The following is a 20,400-nucleotide window of genomic DNA, read 5'->3' on the forward strand; positions in this document are numbered from 1 at the left end:
AACCATCGGGATTTTTTTTCACTGATATCCAATCTTGTGAGTAAACAATGCCAATGTCCCTTTCAATGTACCAAAATAGCATTCAATGGTCATTCTACACCTCTGGAGCCAGCTGTTGAATCTTTCCTTGGCGCTGGTGAGGTGGCTAAAGTTCAGCATTATGAGTCAGAGGAGTAAGCGATAGGCTGGGTCCCCCAGGATCACTATTGGCATTTTAACGTCACCAATGGTAATCCACTGGTTCAGAAAGAAAGTCCCGCTTGTAGTTTTCTGAACAGTCCGGTGTTCTTAAAGAGTCCTGTGACATCATCATGTATCTTCACCAGTCACCATTAATGTTGGTGACGCATTCCTGCTGATCCACCAATGCTTGAACAGCCATAGAAAAACAGCCCTTTCAATTGCCGTACTCTGGGGCGACGTGGGCTGGTGCCAAAATTAGGGATATGCATGCCATTTATCACACCACACCACAGTTTGGGAACTCCATTGCCAAGAGTCACAGTCCTGTGTAGCAGGAGACAATTAATGGCTCTGCACATTTACATGACAATGGCACCCCAGAATGGATTTTCCAACTCTAAAATGATTTCCCATTGCAGATTTCCCCCGTGCGATCACCACTCACTTCTTGACTGTCAGTGCAGCTCTCGGGGTGAACTTGACACACAGATCCAAGAACACAGCCTTGCATGTCTGAAATTTCTGCAGCCGCTGCTCGTTGTTCCAAACCTGCAGTACGATGCAATCCCACTCAGTCAGTGCTTGGGCCCAGAAGCAGCGTTCCACCACCAGCAGCTACTCTGTGAACACCATCAAGAACCTTGAATTCAATTGGTCTATGTCCACAGCAATCTGTCCTCCACAAAATCACCATGTTCCCCCAATTTGGTTCTTCTTGTAACTTTGTAAATACCGGAGAATCATGAGTCCTGTGATTGCATCACTCATGAACATATTGCAGAGCTGTGCTGGTTCCATGCTTCCATCAGAGGTGGCAGACAGTGAGCAGGGCGGCACAGGTTCATGTTTTTTTCAAAAAGCTGTGACAATGATGGGACATGGATGACATTATGGGGATGAAGAAGGCTGCATGCTGGGAAGTTGACTCCTTGACTTTTCTGCCCCACTCGGCCTTGCCAAAATACAGTGCGCTGGATGGTTGTGAACTTGCACACTGGGATATCTACCCATGGTGCACTGCACCATGCATCGACAAAAGCACTCCATGGTGAGTAAGTGCAGTGCCGATACAAGAAGCCAGGTGTGCACACACAATATACTAACCGCAGCAGCTTTATGACAATGTAATTTGCATTAACCAAAGTTGGTAGACATGGCCTTAGAGAAAATTAAACTTCATTGGTACTTTTCTTTGTTAGTTTGACAACTAGGTTAGCTTTGGTACTAAAGCTGTGAAAGGGGAAGTCTGAAGATGGCAAATGTACCCTGTGGATTCATAGATGAGTGTCAGGAGGTCACCCATTTGAGAAGATTACGCTATGAAGAGACAGAAAAGGGAATTCCTTTTCCTCACCCCTCATGAAGTTTCCTGGAGACAAAACGTAGCTAACTGAATAGCAAAAGGTGAAGGGTAGTTGTTGCTAACACGGTAGAAAAATATTGATGTAGCACCTTTTATCCCAAAGCACATAGTAGAGCTTATTGGAAGAGATGTAAAATCTTTAGATGAAAATGTTTTCAGTTACATTCTCATAAAGATTTTCCATTTTACACTAAAAATAGGATAAAATGCTCTTGAACAGGTCTCTCATATACATAGTACAGCACTAAAATTCTGGGGCGCACGGCAGAAGTCAGGGATGCAGCAAACCAATGTAGGCTCTGAGACCAGCCTCTGACAGAAAGTGTTTTATTTGTTAATGTCCATGCAGAGCAGACAGGACCTGGATTTTTTTAAAAAAGTCTTGGCTAGGAAATGCACCATCCTGGTAGTAAAATATATCCCACTTGGAAGGATGGAGAGCTGAACTGATTATACTGGATTTGAAGGTGTGGTCCTAATGAACAGCCATGCTATCTAATCCCCGGTGAACAAGGGGTTAAATCTCAGCCTAATTTCCCTTCCCCTAGAGCAGGTGCTCAGATGAAGGGCTGAATGTGTGAAGGTTAGGGAATCATTGGACAGTGCACATCTTTGGAAAGCTGTAGTGAGTCCCCATGGAGTGAAGTTATAAGATAGAGCTGAACTTCAAGCCCTGGGAAGCTTTACTTCTGTTTATAGTAAGAAAATAAATTGGAAAATAACACACTAAGCATTCAAAGAAAAGACCTTCCTTATTGTAATACTTTTCAACAGAGTATTTGGTCAGGAATTTCAGGTATTTCATAGCCCATGCACAGGAGGGGGAAAAAAGTGACTATAAAAGGATAAAAAAAAGTTTCCAATTTAATGAACTTTAAAAGATAGATTTTTTGCTTTTGCAACCTTAAGATTTGGGCTTACAAAACCAGGATTCACAACAGTTTTTTTTGTTTTTTTTTTAAAGTATAAACAGACACTCTAAGAAGCCATCTCGATTACAGCAATCTGAGTCCCACTATTACAGAAATGTTTTTCCACTGGTAAGACAGCAAAATATTAACACTTCCTTGTTGCTACTTACACTTGTTTTGAAAACATTTTCCCCCTCCAACCTTCTTACATGCTCGCTAAATATTGTATCACTCACCGTTGGAGTTTTCCCTTAGAAAAGCAGACTCTGACCAGGAGAGAGGAAATCTATGGCACGCCATTGCTCTCTTCTCCTAATTCATCAAGGTTTTTCAGTTCCCACAAGGGTAGCACATTCTTCTCCTGTCTCCTTCCCTCTCTCCTCTTTCCTTTCATCATCCTTTCAAAGCTCTCTACGTCTTTCATTTTCTTTTTTCAGGGCATTTTACCTGTCCCCCAGGTACAGTGTATCTGTGAAGCAGTTATACTGAACCCAATGCTGAACCACAAGCTGAACAGAACGGTTGAGACTGCAAAAAATGTCTTTCCAGGCAGAGTTCCTTATTCCTGAAAATCAGGCAGCTTTTGCTAGCACTTTCTAGCAACTACTAGATTCAGCACAAGCATTTTTCTTTTAATCAATACTATCAGAACCAAACAAGTAATTTTTACTCTATGTATCTGTTTTCTCTTTCCTCCTTAGATTCCTCTCATCTAACTGTGTGGACAATAGTACCACTGCCCCAAAATGCCTAGTGTGTCAGGACTGTTGGACTACTGCACTCTACTAAAAACAGGGCTCAGCCAACATTACCCATCATTCCAGGATGATATACCAGCGTCACAGCGACAAGCCGCAAAGGTACCCTTCTCTGACACAAGACACCTCCTAAGTTTCAGTGTAGCCATATTTAGGGTAAATAGCTCACATATAGAAATACTTGTTGAGCTGGAAACCACAGGTCCAGTTGCAATTTCAATATTGCAGCATGGCAGAGGAAAAAACAACCACCATGTATTCTAATACCAGCCTATTTGCACAAGCTCCCTAGTGTGATGAATAAGACCAGTTTTGATACAAATGAACAGCAAAATTGGAAAGGCTTGAAAAGCTGTGTCAGATACCTTATACATCCTTTCCTCCGTCCCATCTATAATCAATAACCGTCTTCTTTCTTGGACGGATTGCCTCTTGTAAGTATGCACACAGAAGGTAATGTTTTTGTTACACATCCCTGCATTCAGAGTCACGTTCCAGTGACAATGAAACAAAGTAAGCCAGGCACATTCAAGGGTATATTTCTGTGCCATATTTGAATGGCCTTTGACTGGAGTTGGGTCTACATCAATTCACACTTCTAAACACCAAAAATCAATATTTCAGCATAACGATGCAACTGTATTAACTTTTTTTTAAAAAGCTAAAAAGGTATCATAGGAACAGCCTCAGCTGATTTTGGAAAGAGGCTTGTTTCCTACACCTTTGTATTCGTATTAAAATGACTTCACTGAAGTACATCAACGTAAGTGCTTTATGAAGTATCTCCACATACATAAACAAGGAGGATATTTTCAAAACATATCTGACACTTCTTTAACTTTCTGAAATGGAATACAGGGCCAGAGCGCTTCTCCCCATTTGCTCCCATTTTCTTTAAAGAACACACTGCACAGCACTATCAGTGTGGTCTAATTCAACAATCATTCTTCATGAGACTGTAAAGCCTGTAATGTAGCATAACTATCAGTATGCAAAAACTCCTCTTCAGCAGAATAATTACATTAACGCCAGTCATATTAGGTGGCTGGCTGAACAAACAACACACGATCACACAAGAATAAGTCAACCGTCTTAATAAGGATTTACTTTAACAGACCCTTGAAGGGTACACTATACTCAGTCTCATTATCAGAGAGTTGATTGGATTTTTATACAGCACAAGCCATAGGCAATCTAAAATAGACCCACTGAAGAATGGAATGGAGAGTCAGAAAAGCAACATTTTAGACCCCCAGCTCTAGGTGCCTTTAATACTTCCTGTTAATCTTTTGTTAAGGAGAGAGTGAGCACGCACGCGAGAGAGAGAGAGAGAGTGTGCTAAACAGATATTTTCATTTATCATGTTTTTAACTTTTTTTCTGATGAAGAATTCTCTGAATCTGTGTCTTCAAACTCTGCTCTGTGCCTTTTCAGTCCTCCAAGAGCTTGAGAGCTCTCACTGTCTGTCAGATGCAAGTTGCCGATATCCTCTTTCGTACCTACACTGTAACTGTTGGAGTCCATTTCAGACAGGCAACAGTCTTTGTGCAAGGTCACACCTGTCTGTACAACATTGCCATTATCAACATTTAAGTGTGATTGTAGTCCTTGGGTTACAGTCTCCTGCTCAACAATGGACAGAGATTTGGAGAAGTATGAAGGGCAAGGATGTAAGTGGCCATTATTGTGATTTACACAGGATGTCTCAAGGTTCCTGTCCTCACTGTCATCAGTTTGGTTTCTGGAGTAATTACCAGATCCACTGCAGATGGCAGCAGCAGAGAGTGAATCCTTGGAAATAGCCAGTAAGTGGTTGCTTGATGCTGGTTGACAGTTCTGGCTGTTTTTCTGTTCTAGAAGTCCTGCAGTTTGAGTGCATGGCTCTTCAGTACGACTACTTAGCCCTTTGCAGATGGCTTTTCCATTGAGCTTTTTTGTATCAAAAGAATGTTCTACAGACCCACTGCTGGTGTCTTGGGATGTGCTTTCTTGAACCTCCGTCCGTCGCTGATTGTCGCATTCATGATCTTGACCATTACTAGAGTTTTCTACCGTACCATATTCCTTTAAAGTTTCTTTGCTGGGGCTTTCAGTAGAAATATCTTGGGCACCTTGAGGAACTAATAAACTCAAGTTACTAGCATCTTCCTTATTTAATGAGGGTGCCATACCGTGTCTTCCACTAGTTCCCGGTCTCCCCTCATCATTCTCCCCCTCTTCATGAGAGGATTCACCATCTTTACTAGTTGAATAGGATATATAAGAATACTGAAGCCATTTGTAAGCCTTGTAAATCTTTCTCTCTACTGATTCACTGTCTGAGCAAGGAGAGGCCCGTTCTTTGAGGACCTCCATATTAGTAGAACTTCTTCCAGGTGAAGAAGCTGGAGAAGAAGAAAGGTCATCTACTTTGATCTGTGGGTAATCATAGATATCCTCACCTATGTAGGTGCTCACATTTTCTGGATTTGTACTAGTCCTCTCTTCCCTTTGCATTTTCTGTCGTCGTCTCAATGCATTGCGTTGACGAGTCGATGCACGTCGTTCATTCAATTCCTCTTCATCATCTGTGCTGCTACTACTGCTAGAACTGCTAGATTCATTCTCCCCAGGACTTGGGGACCTTGGCCGTGGGAAAAGGTCTGTGTCCAGTTCTGCCTCACAGGTATTCTCATCAGAATCAGACTCATTGGAAAGAGCCAGGAGACGTTTATCCTGGTATCTTCTAAGCGCAGATAGCCTCTGTTGACGAGAAGCCACATCTTCTCTTGCTGGTGGAGATTCTGTTGATCTTAAGGTCCCTAAGTTATAGGCTGTTTCGTCCGATTCTTCTGCCATCTGCGGTGGGGAGTGATGCAGAGAGGCAGAAGACTCTGATTCACTATATCCGGAGCGTTCACTTACTCCAGCATGGAGCTGCAAGATGGTGCTTTCGCTAAGGTCACTGTCGGAGTCAGAACTCCAGCCTTCAATCTCCCGGCGCACGAGGGAGTCAAAGAATGCCATCATTCGTGGATCTTCCTGAACAGACTGGTTAGCATAATCATGGGACAGACCACTGCCACTGTTCAGCACAAGACTAATGTACTCTTCATGAGTGTAGAGGCAACGTGAATCATCCTCAATTCTACCATCCAGATCTCCTGTGCAGTCAGGCTGCTTATAAGGACTCCAGATCTGCAAGAGTAAAACAGAAGAATACATTGCTTTTTATATATACAATGTGTAACACACACACAATTTTAAATATATACTATTTAAAAGCAGTTCAAATACTACAGCAATACAAATGCAAAGATTATGCTATAAAAGGCCATGTTTTAGACATAACTGTCCACTACCTCCCAAAAAGAACTTATAGTACTTGGAGAACTGTTCCTTTCACTCCATTCCAGTTTTTTTTTTTAAAGGAGTATTTCCTCCCTTGGCAGCTCACATCACAAATCCCCAATAGTTTCAATATTTCAGACTGTAATATTTCTTGCAAACATGAGTGTTCTAATTTTTGTATAAATAGGTGTTGCTTACTCACTATGAGTAAGAATAGTTTGTTGCCTACAGTACAGTCTAAGCAATAACGAAGGCACTTGTTTCCCAGGAAACTAGGATCACTTGTAATGATGATGTGCAATGACATTTCATTCAGTTGCGCATTATATATTATGTATCTTCTCAGTGATCAGGATGCTGAATGCATGCAGGTAAAAAGCCGGATATTACTAGTACATCTGCTAAACAGTCCTGAATTAAAAAGGTTATGTAAGAGATTGACTTCCCTGTACCTTGATGCACCTGATGTCAAGGGACTGCAGTAGATCTAATCAAAAAGATCCCCCACTCCTGCATTCCCATGAAAGAGAGGGAAGTAAGAATGTTTAGATATTGATTGACGCTACCTTTGAAGGGGAGCTGGGCAGTGATGTTGGGAAATTGAGTCAGTCAATGTCAACAGTCTTGGCTATGCTGCTGATGCAGAGCCCAGTGCTGCTAGAGGTTTCTCGATGAAAGAGCAGAATATCAATGCTCTGTAGGGATCATGGGATGCACTAGCTAATGCAATGCTTAGATCCTCTTTATTTTATTTCCAGATGGCCTCTGGGAACTATCTCAGAGTACTCCATTGTGACCGCTCTGGACAGCACTTTGAACTTCGATGCACTAGTCAGGTATACAGGAAAAGCCTCGGAAACTTTTGAATTTCATTTACTGTTTGATCAGCATGGCAAACTCAGCAGCACAGGTTACCATACAGTTCCTCCAGAATCGTAGAATGTTTCTACGCTCCCCCTATCATCTCTGTCCCTGAGGTTATTGCAGATTAGAAGGCGGAAAAAAACCATACTCGCGATGACATGTTTTCCCAAGCTCATGCAGTCCTCCTGCACTGATAAGGCACAGCTTAATGCATGGAGGTATTCAGTGGCAGAGGCCAGGAAAGAATTAAGTGAGCGCAGAGGCAGGATGCGATGCTGAGGCTAATGGGGGAGCAAACAGACATGATGAAGCATCTGTTGGGGGAGCAAATGGACATGATGAAGCATCTGTTGGAGCTTCAGGAAAGCCAAAAAGAGCACAGACCCCCACTGCATCCACTGTATAACCACCTACCCTCCTCCCCATGTTCATAGCCTCCTCACCCAGATGCCCAAGAATGCTGGGGGAGGCTCTGGGCGCCCTGCCACTCCACTCCAGAGGATGCCCAAGCAACAGAAGGCTGTCATTCGAACAGTTTGATTTTTAGTGTGGCTACAATAAGCAATGTGGCCTTGTCCTTCCCTCCTCCCCAACCCCACCCAGGCTAACTTGTCCGTTATCTCATTTAAAAAAAAAATTAAAGATAGAATGCATGGTTTTAAAACAATACTTTATTTCAAAGCGGGGAGAGTGTTTGGCTTACAGAGTATTAAAATCAACAAAGAAGGCAGGTTTGCATCAAGGAGAACCACACAACTGTCACACCGAAGCCTGGCCAGTCATGAAACTGGTTTTCAAAGCCTCTCTGATGTGCAGCGCGCCTTGCTGTGATCTTCTAATCACCCTGGTGTCTGGCTGCTCAAAATTGGACACCAGGCAATTTGCCTCAACCTCCCACTCCACCATAAATGTCTTCCCCTTACTCTCACAGATATTATGGAGCACACAGAAAGCAGCAATAACAATGGGAATGTTGGTTGTGCTGAGGTCTGACCTAGTCAGCAAACAGCGCCAGCGAACTTTTAAATGCCCAAAGGCACATTCTACCACCATTCTGCACTTGCTCAGCCTATAGTTGAACTGCTCCATACTACTGTCCAGGCTTCATGAGCCATGGGAGCAAGGGGTAGGCCGGAGTGGGTGTGACCATGCGGTGCTGCCAGCTGGGAGAGCAGCCTGAGGCAGAAGCCTTCAGCTCGCATGACATTCCAGGTAGGACTGAACATCCATGAGAAGAAACTTAAAGAAGAGAATAACCTGGAGTCTCTGGCTCCCATTTGGTGCTCTAAGAGGAGGATAGCCATGTCTGTTCAGGCGCCCCGATCGACCTCACCGAGGTCTGCCAGGAGCACCCAGGAGATGTACGATGGCTATCAGTCCTACTGCACCATCTGCCACAAAGGCAAGGAGCTGCTGTGGTGTAACAATGCAGTACTGCATCTGCCAGCAGCACCCAGAAGACGTACGGTGACGGTGAGCTGAGCGGGCTCCATGCTTGCTGTGGTAAGGCATCTGCATGGGTAACCCAGGAAAAACGGGGCAAAATGATTGTCTGCCACTGCTTTTACGGAGGGAGGCCTGACAACATGTACCAAAAACCAACCGTGACAATGTTTTTGCCCCATCAGGCATTGGGAGTTTAACCTAGAATTCCAACGGTCAGTGGAGACTGCGGGAACTGGGGGATAGCTACTCACAGTGCACAGCTCTGTAAGTCAATGCTAGCCACGGTAGCGAGGACACACTCCGCCGACTTAATGCGCTTAGTGTGGACATACGCAATTGACTGTATAAAATCGGTTTCTAAAAATTGACTTCTACAAAATTGACCTAATTTCGTAGTGTAGACATACCCTCAGGGTTGCCCAATGCTTCCATTATAAAGACCCAATTTTCAGTCCCTTAGAATCTTACAAAACTAATTGTTTGGGCTGCAAGTTTCCATGTTGGGTGTCTGCCGCAGACTGAGATTTTTGGAAAAGTTATAGAAAAAATGGTTGAGCCATTTCCCAGAAAGAACAGGAAAAACTATACTGGTTTTGCCCATGTTAAAAAAATGTTTATAACCATAATTTCATTGAGGAACTTGAGAGTCTACATGCTTAGCAGCAAGAATTTTAAATTTGTCAAGGAGGGAGGCTCCATCAGGGATGTGCCTTTTGCTGTTCCTGTGAAAAAAAAGTGTCCAAATTTGCCCAAGTTATGAGATTTTGAAATATTTCAGCTTGTAAATGCTCAGTAGAGACTAGCTAGAATTTGGCTGCTAAATTCTCTGCAGAGTCCATCTGTACTAAGCATGTTCCATCCTGTCCCACATGCCTACTGGAGTGCCATGGGCACTGGGTGTCATAGGCTGGGAGAGGCTGTGCCTCCCCAAACAGCGTGACCCTGCCCACATTCTGCCCCCAGTCCTTCCCCCTCCTGCTTCCCATTCTGCACAGCTCCAGTCTCCCTGTGTGGTACTCCTGGCTTGGGCCACGTCACCTGCCTTCCCTCTAGGCGCTCTGGGACTGAAGGACCTGGGACCATGCTGACAACCCTCCTGGCACTCCTGGGATGGGGCCATGCCACCCTCCCTCCCAGGGCTAGGGGCGTTAGCCTGGGGCAGGGCCTGCAGCCACAGTGAAAGGACTCTGGGCTCCAGCGGGGGGGATTGGGGGAAAACACAGAAGGGATAGGGCCTTGGGTGCAAGGGATGGGGCTGAGGGCTAACCTCCCCGCAGCCGGCGGTTCACATGCCACCCATGCGAACTGCATATGTGCCATTCCATACAGAGCAACTGAGCATCCCAGAACTGCTTCTCCTAGCAGCCAAGGGCCACTGGAACTCACAACAGGGAGACTGAGGGTATGTCTACACAGCAAAAAAACCCCTGCAGTTGGCCCATGCCAGACAACTCGGGTTCGCATGGCTCGGGCTGTGGGACTGCTTCACTGTTGTGTAGATTTCCGGGCTCAGGCTGGAGCTGGGGTTCTAAGACCTCCCAGAGCCTGGGCTCCTGCCTGAGCCCAGAAAGCTACGCAGCAATGACATAGCACTATAGTTTTGAATTTTTGCATTTCTTTCCCAAAAATATGCCCAATTGTAAAGAACAGGAACTAGGTCCCAAGCACTGAAAGAAAAAACTCATCTGGCCTACTCCTGTGAAAGCATCTCTGGAGGAGTCTCTCCTGGTCTGGGAGCAACTGGGGCAGTTTCCCTTGGAGGAACCTGAACTGGGTTTCTTCATAAAGAAAATGCCTTGGCCTTTTGCCTGTCCTGTCTGGGTGACCACCACACTGAGGGATGTGGAACAAATGGAGATAAGAAGCTTGGTAGCTAACAATCCCTAAAATAATTCATCTCCTGGTAGAAAGACGAGAGGAGACAAACACTACTTCCACTTGTCCCAAATTTTGGTTTTAAAACCTGGGATGGCAACAGATATCTGAGTGCAGAATTATCTGCCTGGTCAGAGATGAGGATGCTTGGATGATCATGCAAGTGAGCTGCCTTTGTAATTCACAGGAAGAGAAATGCAGCCCCAAGTGTCTTAGACTTGGGGAGAGGTCATAATCCAGGAAAATCCATAAGGTACTGCACAATTTATATACCATGTTAAAAACTTGAAAAAAAGCTATGCTCTCAATGTAAGTGAAAATAATTAGAGCCACCTGACTACATCAGATTATCCTACCAAGCAGCAGCAGATAGCCATGTAGACATTGTCTTGTCACCATAGAAACAAGGGTGAAAAGATTTTCCTGTATTTGATACACTGGTAATTTTCAAACAAATGGAACATCATCACTCATCTTCAAACTCCAAAGCTGCTATTCATTTTAGAATTTAATGCAAAATGGCCTTCATTCTTAAAACTTTCCCTGGACTTGCTTTAGTTTGTGTCCTATGGACATTCTCTCTGTACTCCCAGCATCCCCTGCCCAGCTCTCTCTCTGTGTAAGACAATTTTTTCACTCTATCATTTAATTGTAAAGGATTTTGCAATGCAGTTTGTAGGAAAGATGTTAAACTAAATAAAACTGCGAAGGACAGCTATGACACCAGTACCTTAACTCACTTCTACACTCTTCAAAACCATGTCCTCCCTTCAGAAACCTGCACTTGGAAAGAGAGAGCGAGCTATACCAGTGGTTAATGCATCCAACATTTCCTCTCTGGTAATATGGATTCAAACACACTTTAATCCTGAGCAAAATGAGCATGATGGGGCTCAATGTTTGAAGTACTCTGCTTTTAACTATGCCCTCAAAATAAGCATCCAGATTGGAATTTAAAGCTTCTTACATGCCATGTTTTCAGGTCTGGTGAATGAGATATATTCATGTGGGTTCATTTTAAAAATCAAAGGCCAAAGCCACCACTGGAATAAGACCACTGATTTTATTAGAGTTAAGTCAGAGATTAATTTCACCTTAATTTGGGACTCAGCACTAAAGTAGCAAGTGTGTTGACAGAAGTGCATGGGAATTTCAAATAGCTTGTCTGTTTTATACCTAGATCTTGGGGCTAGCAGTGTCTGTCTTCAATAAGTGCTAAATTTAGTAAAGCTAGTCTAAAAATTAAAGCCCGAACAACTGCTTGTATCCACACTTTTAGCTCATCACAGACCTTGTATAGCTGACAAAATGGAACACTAGTCAATAGTTGAATGGTTGTCTTTATATCTTCATTAAAAAAAATAAAAAGGATTTTTTCGAGTGGCAGTGAAGGGAAGATGAGAGCTTTTAAGAAAGTGATTTGAAAATTAGTTGTAGAGGTCCATTGTGCATCTCCCCTCTCACTTACAATATCATGACATCCCTGGGGCAGCTACAGCAATTGCTTACATGAAAAAGTTACATTAGGAAGGGATATACATTTTGAGAGGCTTTAATGCAATAAAAAGCCATCTCCTGTTGCTCTTTATCTCATCTTTTCCATCCACCTGTTCTGTCTCCGGCTGCCCTCCACATGCATCTCTGCCACCTGGTCCTTTTCTTCCTCTTTTCCATGGACATCATTCCCTCTCATCCTTCCTGAATCCTCTCATCCAAATACATAGCATGGACCCTGAGCAGAGGCAGCTAACTTCTACCTTCTTACAAGCAGCTGCTTTTATTGGCCACCAGACTTTTCCTTGCAACGGAGAGCACTGGACACTTGTAACAGAAACTGCAAACGAAGAGAAGTAGCCAGCACCATGTAACCTACCTACTTCCCATGACGAGCAACTGCTCTGCAGATCAGTTTGGTAACTGCTGCTATGCAAGATGGTACCTCTAAATAGGTTAGGAACCTTCACCTTCAGTACTGCAGTGCAGAGCTCAGCACTGGAAATGAGCTCAAATGCTGGCAACAGACTTGAACTCAAGACATGCTGGCCCCTAAATGAGAAGCATAATTAGCTGAGCCAGACCGATGATGTACAACAACCAAAGGGCAAGAAGTTCTGCCACTTTAATAAAAATCCAGGCAACTCCATACATGAAACTTTTTCCCCCATTGATTTGTTTCCAGCTTGTGATCTTAAACACTTCAGTTGTTTCAAAGCAGATAAGCAAGTTCCATCTCACACACACTGTGACAACAGAAATTGTCTTTTAAAGGAAGCGCTGGAGCAAAGTGGTCTTCAAAAGTTACACAACTTATGAACGAACACTTAACTGAACCAAGCTTTCAATCATTAGACAAAGAGGAAAAGGAAAAAAAAAAGTACACAAAAGCAACACAGGGGATTTGTTTATGCCAAAGTTAATCCAACAGACTAAGCACAGTCATGCAGGAAGGATTCACAGGGTAAAGGGTCAATATAACCAAAATCCGAAAGAGAGAGAGACTTTAGACTGCATGAATTAAGTTCACAGATCCAAAAATTCCTCTGGCAGAATTGTATTTAAATAGAAACAGGCAGTCTGTTAGAAATTGAAAGTCAATAAGCTTCTAAAGACTATACAACACACTTTGTCAAAATCCATACTTGGGATGATGCAAGCCAGATATTTTCTTTTGTTTTAAAAACACACACAAGACTCTCAGGAGAGTATAAATGAAAATGGAAAGAAAGAAGAGGAAGAAATTGGAGATGCAAAACTAATGTGTCAGAGGAAGACTCGAAGAAGAAAGTGGAACTAGGATAATATTCTAAAGTCTGTTAATAGTTGGAATGTGAATGAAGCAGATGGGCATTGGGCCATGTTCCCAAGGATTTGGGCCATGTCTCATCCCTAAGTTGCAGACTATTAAAACATTCCTTGGCAGGGTAAAGGTCAATTTGTAACTGACTAAAAGCATTTAGTTATACTCAAACAACATCCTTTACAGCCATGTGCACTCAAGAATCTTACAAAGCCATTCAAGCAAATGGTTTGAAGCAGGATCAGTTTTCATGGTTAGAAATTTGGTCAGTCTAGGTCTGTCAACAGGAACAGTGAAACAGAATTACTTATTTCCATTGCACTGGCATGCAAAGCATGGTAGGTGCTGTATAAACACCTAGGACAACTCAGAAACAGAAGCCAACTCATATTACGCCTTCAAGAGAAGTACTTGATAGCAAAATAGGATATACTCCTGTATTCCATGTAGTTTCTGGTAGTCACTGGTCTTCTGAAAATTCTGCACATTTTCAAATGCAGAATACAGAGAAGAGACAATTCTGACACCTAGCAATGTCCATTCCCTCTTGAATACAGACAAAGATATGGTAACTTATACAGCTCCACTTATTCATGTCATCATGTACAAGCAACTTAATATGCTTTTGTGAAAAATTAGAAATGGACCCAGGAGGTAGCACTTGGGTGAGGCATAGGCTAAGGTTCAGTTGTACTGAAGTTTTCTAGGATGTTTCAGCCCAAAGTGTCAGAAAACACATGAGATAACTGATCTTACTACATTTCCGCCAGTTCGGGCCAAAATCTCATGAGACTTTAGATATGCTCAAAATGAAACTGGAAAATAGGTTCCTTTTCCTTCAGGCCCAAGCAGGAAACAAACCATGGGGAAGATTCAAATCCACAAAATTCAGATCTGACCGTATGGCCCCACACCATTTGAAATTCAAAGGGGTTTAGATTGAAAATTCAACTTTTGCCAAACACTATATTTAACTGAAAAAATCTGCTATTAAAAATGTATATACATAAAAAAGGGAAAAACGTCTAACATCAGAAACATGGCACTGGAGTAATATGGATTCAAATATATGGAAAAAATAGGTTGCCCAAATTAAAGAGTTGGGTAAGAGAAAAATGATGTCCACTTGATCGGCTAGCCAACTTGAGCCACTGCCTTCAGAATACTGCTGCCAAACAGCAGCGCTCGCTGATGATCAGTTAAGGGCTGCAGGTCATCTGTTGCTAACTCTGAGCATCTGGATACAGAACAAATTAAATTATATATTAAAAAAAAAAAAAAGCTAAAAAGCCACACAGACATTTTCCTAATGTTACTTTTCTATGTATGCAATTTCTGTTGTTGCCACAGGAATATGATTGCAAATGGTAGGGTATTATGAAAGGGAGAGTGTGTGTCCACAAGACATACATTAAAACATAGTCCATACGATGAGAGACTATGCTGCTATGAAGTCATGACAACTCATGGGAAACACACCCTGTTTGGGGCCAGACAGATAAAGGGACTAGCCCCCTTGGCATCAAACCATTTTTTGGGGGGGGTGGGGTGGGGAAGTGAGTCATTAACAAAACAAAAGGTGCTGTTTCAATATCAGTTTTTAAAGGAAAAATGTATTTATGACAATGATTGTTCTCTTACCTTTATAATCTTTTCAACGCCAGAGGAGCAAATCATGTAAGTATGGGGATTAAACCGAACCTGGTTTACAATTGACCGATGACCTTTCAACACCATAAAGGCACCATTAACAACCCTGCCGATCCCACCTAGGCAAACAGAAGAAAGAAGAAGGGAACTGAATTGTAGCATACTATATTTAACAGTACATCTTAACTATATTCTGTGACTCCTGTGTTGACAATAGAATATCAAATATATACATAAAATTACTATAGAAAGAATGCAGCTCCGATGAGGACTATACCTCCAGCGAATCGTACTTGACGACTACACACTTCAATCTCCTAAATAAAAAACACAGGCAGTTTTAGAACCCCGGGATAAGTGATAAATGTATGCATCTCATATAAAAGAACAGCAACATATTTAATTGAACTGCAAGTGAAGCTGGCTTGTTTGAAGCAGAAGACCTACTAGAGTCTAAATTTGAGGTAGAGAAATTCACAGGTTGGTTCCCCAATCATTGTGGCTTCCTTTATCAGGGTAAAGATTGCAAGATAATTTGCGGGTAATGAAATGTAGCAAAAGAGCATTGTTCCACGGGGTGTGATTCCTCCTCGTGAGGCAAAGGCAGTAATCCACACTGTATATATAAAGGGGAGTGCCAGAAAACAATGGTAGTACCTGTAAGGCCCTGCATTAGAGACTCCAATTTCAGTGTGAGAAGCTCTCTGTATTTTATTTTATTAGGTCTATTTCCCAATGACAACTTTTCACACAATCGATTCTTCAGTGTATTTATATGCAAGTATAATTTGTTTGAGAACATGCACTTGCATGTTTAAATAAGGAAACATCATAATGAAGAATGTGAGCAAAACCAGCACTATTCTTTAAGAGTCAAAAATGAAAACAACTACAAAGGAAGGAAAATGATCAAAATATAACTCCTGAGATCAAAATACATCTTTTAGAAAGCTGAAGACGGTTTACTGAGCTATGCTGCCTGCAGCAATCCTAAACTTAAAAAAAACAAAAAAAACCAAAAAAAAACAAACAAACCACCACACAAAGCTTGCTTGTTAGGTTTAAACTGAACTGAACTGCTTTTCCCCCCAAGTGGCTCTGCTCATCAGGTTTCATTCCCCCTTTGTCCCCATACTTGAGCTACTTCAGAACAAAGATGGTACTGTAGTTCGATTTCTATGTTGTCCTAATTAACTAGCAACATTTTCTCTCGAAATGGAGAGCAGTGAAATTTCCATCAAATGGCCACTTCCTGTAGGAAAAGCTGCACTGACACTAAATGGCAGCTGGGTAGGGGGAAAAAATACCAAACCCCAACATCTCAAATACAGCTTTTATAGCAGCCTTCCTTTGTAGCTTACATGAGTAGCATGAAACATGTAATCTACCAATTTCTCAACCTCTCTCTTAGGGAAAGCTTTCATCAGCTGATTTCTACTCCACTCCTCTACCCCTGAAAGCTCACCTCTCAACCTGGCAATGCATAAATGAGGGACATGTGACAAGAACCCAAAATGAGAGGGACACAAATTTACTTGATTTAAAATGTAGGACTTATTCCTTTTATGTAAATAACTCTTTCCAGAACTTCAGTTTCATGGTACTTGATTTCTGGCAGAAGGACTTTTCAATGGTAAAAGAGAAAGGATGCTAAATCTGCGTGGGACACAACTAACTTTGGGACTTGAATGAACATACCACATTTGAGATGTATGCATGAAAGAAAGAGGGAAGAGAGGAGGCCACAAATTATATTTAAAAAAAAAAAAAAGCAAAACAGCAAGGGAGAGACAGCCTGGCCAAATGCTTCAAAACGTACAAAATGAAAAGACCCCCCAGTAACCTCTGAGAAATTTGGGAAGTTCTTTCCCTTCACCTACATCTCTTCTTAGGCAGTCACCAAGATTGAACAAGGTGACAATTTCAACGAATTTGGGCAAGTCTCCACCGAAAATACCAGATATACGAATGGAATCCCACTGGCATAAGTGGTGTTAGTATGGGTATAACTGGAAGCAGAACAGGACACTAACTCCTTAATTTCACACCAGGGTTTGACTCCTCACCTTTTCATGCTATTGTCCATGCTAAACATTCATGATCATTCATGGCAACTTGCCTTACTTCTACAGCATTCTTTCCAACCAAATCACAACCATCAATTAGCAGCATGCATCAGGCCAACTGTGCAAGGTTACGCCAAATGCATTTCTTGAAGTTCTTTTCTTAGCTTGGTGGAGAAACATTCCCGGAAAAAGCCTTAGGAGTAAGATGGCAGAAGCTGCTCAGTAAATGTTTCCAATACAAGTGATGCCTGGAAGGCAAGTTTTAAATGATCCACTGATTCTACACACTGGCTATTTGAACACACTGTAGTACAAGACTCAGGGTCTGATATTGGGAAATGCTTTGCAGAGGATTAGGAAAGCTCTTAAGAGTCAGGCACTAGAAATAAAATGGGAAAAGGAAGGATGATCTTGTGGTTAAAACACAGGCTTACAAGTCAGACACCTTGGGCTCTATTCCCAGAATTGTCACAGGCTTCCTGCACGCCCTTGAGCAAGGCACTTCACCATGAGCCACAGTTTCCTCATCTGTAATATGGTTATAACAGTTATTTACCTCAGAGTTATCCTGGAGATTAGTATTTGTAAAGTACATTGAGAGCTCTGGATGGAGAACAACATGTAATTGCAAAAGATCTTAAAAACGTCCGCATCCAGAACTTCACAGCTGTCACTATGCTGCAAAGTGTGGCCACTCAGAAATTCAGCGGCAATGGGAAAGGATCTCCAAACATTCTGCTCCAAAACTGGAGGTCCTTATCATTTCAGCTAACAAAGACTTCACTTGCTGGACCAGACTCATCTGGCTAATCTAGTCCAGTATCCTGTGGCCAGTATCAAATGCTTCAGAGGAAGATGAAAGAAAGCCTAAAATGGACAATTATAGAGAGATTTTTCTGTAAGCAGGTTATTCTAACCCTATCAGTTAATGGTGATCTTATGCTTCCAAACACAAGTGTTTATATCCCTTACAGTAATGTTTTTATACTCTCTAATGTTACTGATGAGATTCTTACCCCGTGACCTATGTGGCTAGCCAAAAATTCAGGGTCTTTTACATTGTTCCAGTTAGGGTGAGACATTGGTGAGAGTCATGTATTTCTTTGATGCAATTTTTATGTATATTTTTTGTAAATAAAGTAAGTACTGTTTCTCTGAATACAGGAGAAATCAAACAAGAGAATAGTGGGCAAAGGAACTGTCTAAGCCTTCCTTTCCAAAAGGGGTCACATTACCAAGACTTTTGTTACTGTTTGCCTGGGTTTCTCTCTGCTTCTCTCACTGTTCTGTTATTCAATCTCACGTACACACTCTTACTCAAACAATGCCTAGCTGAGCTCCTGCCTGTATAATTCAAATTCCTGAGTGGCCTTGGACGTGCCTTCATTTTGACAGGAGACATGGGCCTGTGTTTGGGGTAGTGGCCACTTAACGGTTTCAGTCACCTGATTACAATGGCTTCTTCACATTTATCCTGAATGTAAAATGGCGGTTATACTGGACCCATAACAAGGTTTAAATTCAACCCATAAGAATAGCCATACTGCATCAGACCAAAGGCCCATCTAGCCCAGCATCCTGTCTTCGACAGTGGCTTATGCCAGGGTCCCAGAGGGAATGAACAAAACAGGTAACCATCAAGTGATCCATTCCTAGCTTCTGGCAAAACCCATAACTGTATTCTCATCCTTTTACTTGTCGTACATGTCAGTTTGCTCCGGCATTTTGTTTTCAGACACCTCAGTCTCTGACAGTGGTGAAGGCTAATGCAAACACGTTATTTAGCTTTACTGTAATGTACTAATGCTTTAATCAGTCCTTTTACTCCATAGTGATCTGGCAGACTCATTCTAATAGGGTTTCATCTTCCAATATACTTATATTTTGGGAGGTTTGGGTGATTAACGGTTCAAATCCTTAAGTCCATCTTTAGTTTTATTTGCCATAGTTTGCTTCTTTCTATTGGCTTCACTTAGACTGGACTTCCATTTTATGGAGGACAACTGTTTGACCAGAATAATCTCTTGTATTAGGCCATTTGACTACACAGATTTTTTTTTTCCCTTTGCTGCCCTTATTTCTTTTTTTGTTCAAGGGTATGCATACCTTCTGTGACTACCTCTGCATGGTCATTTCAATATTCTTGTGTAATTACAGTATAGATATAAGCTGCTTCTATTCTGAGTTTGAGGATTTAATTTCCACACTTTTGACTTTAGGGTGTTTTTGATTAGCTGCTGCTTTTTTTTTTTTTTAAAGTCCTCTTCTCCAAAAGTTTAGAATCAAAAAGTTTATTTAACTTGCTTTTTATATGATTCTTCCCATGAAGGGTAAGTTTCGTTGTACTGTCATCACTGTTACTCAGTGGCTTAACAGGGGTGGTAGCTACTTTTTGATCTACTTCTACTTCCTACATGTTGCTCAAAATTTGAGTCCACAATAGGTCTCCTTTTGTATGCACCAAAACTAGCTGCTCCAAAAGGAAGAAATGTTTAATGTGTTTCATGATTAATTATTATTTGTATGAGCATAGCATCTAGGAGCTACAGTGTCCCAACATATCTGAGGGTATGGTTACATCTGGAATTTCAAAGCGCTGCCGCGGCAGCGCTGCGGGAGCGTTGCCGCGGCAGCGCTTTGAAGTGTGAGTGTAGTCAGAGCAGCAGCGCTGTAAAGTGTGAGTGTAGCCAAGGCCTGACTCATTTCTGAGAGGGGTGCAAGTACAGGGCTTATGAGACAGAGCTGGGTATTTCCGATTACATTCAGCAGAAAGCGGAGGCAAATGGACTAACCAGTTTGGTTTAATTTTACATTATTATAGCAGAGTCTAATTCTTCTAGCGTTGAGTTAATTTCTCTATGCTAGAGATCCTGAATTACAAATCTGAACAAAACAAAATTCCACAGCTAATTATAGTTGTATTTAAATACCTTCAATTTCCTAGACTTTTTTTAAATGGCTAACACAATAATAGTTTATGAAATAGGTCTGGACTCTAGTAGTAGACAAAAGGTAATGCTAACCTGCAATGTTAGGATGTAGATGTCTAACACCACAACAAAGGGGTTAGAATTAGGCCTGTTTTTATAATCTGTACTAATCATCTGGAAGAAGGGGTTTAACAGTAGGGAAATAAAGTCCACTGATAATAAATTAT

General features: G+C 42.0%; 1 protein-coding gene across 3 annotated transcripts in view; it reads right to left on the reverse strand.

Annotated features, from left to right (window-relative positions):
• Nucleotides 1–2,392: 2,392 nt before the first annotated feature.
• Nucleotides 2,393–20,400, reverse strand: part of DCAF5 (DDB1 and CUL4 associated factor 5) — a 99,547-nt gene continuing 81,539 nt past the window's right edge. For all 3 annotated transcript variants that reach the window (XM_050953463.1, XM_050953465.1, XM_050953464.1), the window contains 2 exons: nucleotides 15,169–15,296; nucleotides 2,393–6,392 (listed from right to left, as the gene is read on the reverse strand). In XM_050953463.1, coding sequence (XP_050809420.1) covers nucleotides 4,575–6,392; nucleotides 15,169–15,296 — 1,946 coding nt within the window. In that variant the 3' untranslated portion in view covers nucleotides 2,393–4,574. The remainder of the gene's footprint in view (nucleotides 6,393–15,168; nucleotides 15,297–20,400) is intronic.

The sequence above is a fragment of the Gopherus flavomarginatus genome, chromosome 5 (genome assembly GCF_025201925.1).
Source record: "Gopherus flavomarginatus isolate rGopFla2 chromosome 5, rGopFla2.mat.asm, whole genome shotgun sequence".
Classification (NCBI taxonomy): Eukaryota; Metazoa; Chordata; order Testudines; family Testudinidae; genus Gopherus; species Gopherus flavomarginatus.